A 3,569-nucleotide genomic window follows, 5' to 3' on the forward strand; every position below is an offset into this window, starting at 1 on the left:
ATAGGTTCCCACTCGGAAATGCATGAAAGAATATAAGTGAACGTTTGAAAATGTATTTAGAAGCCTAGTAAAAAACATTTCGGTGTGCAAAATTTTTGAACACCGAAATGTTTTTTACTAGGCTTCTAAATATATTTTCAAACGTTCACTTATATTCTTTCATGCATTTCCGAGTGGAAACCTATCTTATTTTGTACATACAAACTGCAAAACTTTTATATTAAGCAAATATATAATTATTATGGTCGGTAAAACAGGACGGTCCGGTATCCTCTTAAAGCATAAAATAACAATAATAAAATAAAATTTGATAATTTTTTTATACGTTTTTGTTCATTAAAGTAACGATTTTTCTGTTTCTATGATTGATATTGCAATATTTTTGACTAATAGTGTATTTTATAAAGCAGCGGAAGTATATTTTAAATCATTTATCCGAGAGTTTAAACCGGAATTTGCTATCTGCTTTGGAAAAGGAATATTTTTATTACGAAAGGCGCGCAAAAGATTGATAGGGAAATATCATTAAAACGAGGCATTTAAGGGGAGAAAGGGGGGAGAAGGAGACTTGAGCGCATATTAAAAAAGTGAACGTAAAAGCACGAGGGAATACATATTGTAAGCTTGAAGAAGGTCGCTCTCTTTAAATCCAGTGACATTCGAAAGAAAGCAATTTTATTCTATTTTTATTCTATTTTTATTCTACTAACACTACCTTGAATATTTCATTTTCCGTATCGTTATTCAATAGCCACGAACAATGAACGTGTATTTCGATTTCGATTTCTGAGAAAATATCCCGGATATTATGAAAATAAAACAATTCTCAGTTACATCAAAGTTTAATAAAAATGACAATATTATTATTCTAGAAATAATTGAATGAAAAACATTGAATGTTATTTTATCAATATCTAATAGATATCAAATTATCTTAAAGATACATTTAAAAACTGCAAAATATTCTATAATTAATAATGTCATTCCTATTACACGACTCTTATCTAATATATTAATACTTTTATTATTAATACACATAATAGTTTTTGATATTTCAACGTAATCTATTATATACATAATTAGACATAAATATTATGATTATTATAAATATAGATTTATATTGAAATATATTCACTTTCATTACTTAATGCATTATTTTTTATTCTCAGAATTTGCTTTTATTCGCTTCTGAAGATTTTTTTACTGTACGCGCTTTCTTTGAGATGGTGTACGTTTTATCAAAGTTTTATACAAAAGACTACATCCCTCTAAGATTTTTATTTCTCTCCTTTTTATTTTTTGTGCGCATTGTTACAACCAACTCAACAACTGCGAATGTCAAGTATTTTTCATGTAACTTTATAAAGCTGAAAATATAACATAAAGTCTATTTTTGTAATAATCTGGCAGACACACACACACAGTTTATTATTCTACAATAGAACAAATATCTTAATTGAATATAATAAAACTCTTTAAATTTTGTTGTGTAAAGATCGGATGTGACAATATTTTATATTAATTTTGATTAGATATATCTATGTTAATTAATTATTAATTTGGTTCACAGGGGTTTGGCAAAGCTGATCATCAAGTGTCGGTTGAGTTACTGAAGAAAAAATATCCCGAATACAACATTACATGGTCAGACGAAGGTTACTAACAAGAAGAAAAAAAATACCGCACATCTTTCTCGCTTGTAAACATGTTTTTAATTTAACAAATATATAGTCATATAAAACATTGAAACGCCTTGCTTTATTAAAATGTGATGTGCTCTAATCTTCTACATATTTTATAAAATTATATATTATTATATGTAAGAAAGTAAATTAATTAAATAATTATTGATGGAATATCCACGGAAATTATTAATTTATCTCTTTGGAATTCTTCACGTGAAAATCTTTCCGATAATATCATGCTTATACTACTAACTTTTGTGCACTATATTTGTACTAAATATATAATATTATTATTAAATATATAATAGCTGGAATAATTTTATATTTTAAATGGCAGATAGCAAAAAAAGTAATTATATTATAAAATAGTGTTAATATAATATAATATTGACATACGCAATAGAATATTTTTATATATTACAATAATATATAATAGTTCTTCTTTTTTTTTATTGTATGAGATCCAGTCTATTAAATCTTAATTTTGTTGATTTTTTGTGGCATCGTAAAATATTAGAATTTTGTCGTTCTGTTTAAACCATACACGTACAACATAAATATAAAAAGTATCTTCCACAAACCATATTTCATAGATCATTCATTGTTGACATAGATGGTATGTTAAACACACAGTTTACATTGTTTACGCGCATAGACTCTATTTCAGGATTGTGCTGTAGATTTCAAAATTACGTCTACATGAATTGTTTACGTATTGTCTACATGATGTTTACATGGATCTTTTTCATAGACAATGCAAACTATGTAAGCTTTATAAATTAGATATCAAAATGCAAAAAAAAAGAATGATTATATTATAAAATAGTTAATGTATCTGTATATGTAATTTTAGTAAAGTAAGGCAGAGAAAAACGTAACGCTATTGTACAATAATTTTTTACGACTTACGTTTTTCTCTGCCTTACTTTACATCCACGACGTCCAGTCACACTAAATCCCATAAAACCACCGATCTTTAATGATATCTCGTCGGTGATAATAGTCTACGTCTAAACGGTCATCTATGTCAACAATGAGAATATCTATATGGAATATGGTTTGTCGAAAACTTTCTTTATATTTTGTTTTTTGTTTCATATTTGAAACATAATTACAAACAGAAACTTAAGCAACCAATGTCTGATGACAGAGAACGAGACGTCTGTAATCAGACATTGGCTGCTAAGGTTTCTATTTGTAATTATATTTCAAGTATGAAACATAAAAAACAAAATATAAAGAAAGTTTTCGACAAACCATATTCCATATAGATACTATCATTGTTGACATAGATGACAGGTAACACATATATTTTACATTGTTTAGACGTAGACTATATTATCATCGACGAGATATCATTAAAGACCGGTGGTCTTATGAGATTTAGTGTAACTGAAAAAAAAACTCGCTCCGCGTTATTTTAGTTCATCCAGTTATTGTTTTATTATCGAAAATATATAGATCTTTTATATAACTGCGTCAAGAACAACAAAATAAACAGTTTATTGTAAATTTACTGTTTTATTATCGACAATGCAAAGATTTACTTATCTACAATAGCCCCAGCAAACCAATATGTAACTGTTACATAACCTAGGGAGCACATAAAAAGAACAATGTTATGTTTCACGATTATATAGACGAGATGTAAGTGTTATATAACCTTGAAAATAATTACAATGTTATTAGCCGCATTTTGCAGGCTTTATATACGCTCATGACAAGAATTTGAATATGGGTATAGATAGTGAATAGCGCGCCGTATAGCGGTAAGCAAGTGAACTATAATCCCAATATTAGTTACAAAAGGACTTTATTTGGGCGATCATAGGACGTTTTCAAAATTACGTCTTTGGCTAGTCTAAGAAATGAGGTCTTTTAAAC

The 3,569-nt window shown here is 27.6% G+C and overlaps 1 protein-coding gene across 1 annotated transcript in view; it reads left to right on the forward strand.

Annotated features, from left to right (window-relative positions):
• LOC115233218 (14 kDa phosphohistidine phosphatase-like) overlaps nucleotides 1-1,849 on the forward strand; it is a 154,874-nt gene extending 153,025 nt beyond the window's left edge. The window contains exon 4 of the mRNA XM_029803528.1: nucleotides 1,571-1,849. Coding sequence (XP_029659388.1) covers nucleotides 1,571-1,663 — 93 coding nt within the window. The 3' untranslated portion in view covers nucleotides 1,664-1,849. The remainder of the gene's footprint in view (nucleotides 1-1,570) is intronic.
• The last annotated feature ends 1,720 nt before the right edge of the window (nucleotides 1,850-3,569 follow it).

Source organism: Formica exsecta, unplaced genomic scaffold (assembly GCF_003651465.1).
Source record: "Formica exsecta isolate Colony F162 unplaced genomic scaffold, ASM365146v1 scaffold164, whole genome shotgun sequence".
Lineage (NCBI taxonomy): Eukaryota > Metazoa > Arthropoda > Insecta > Hymenoptera > Formicidae > Formica > Formica exsecta.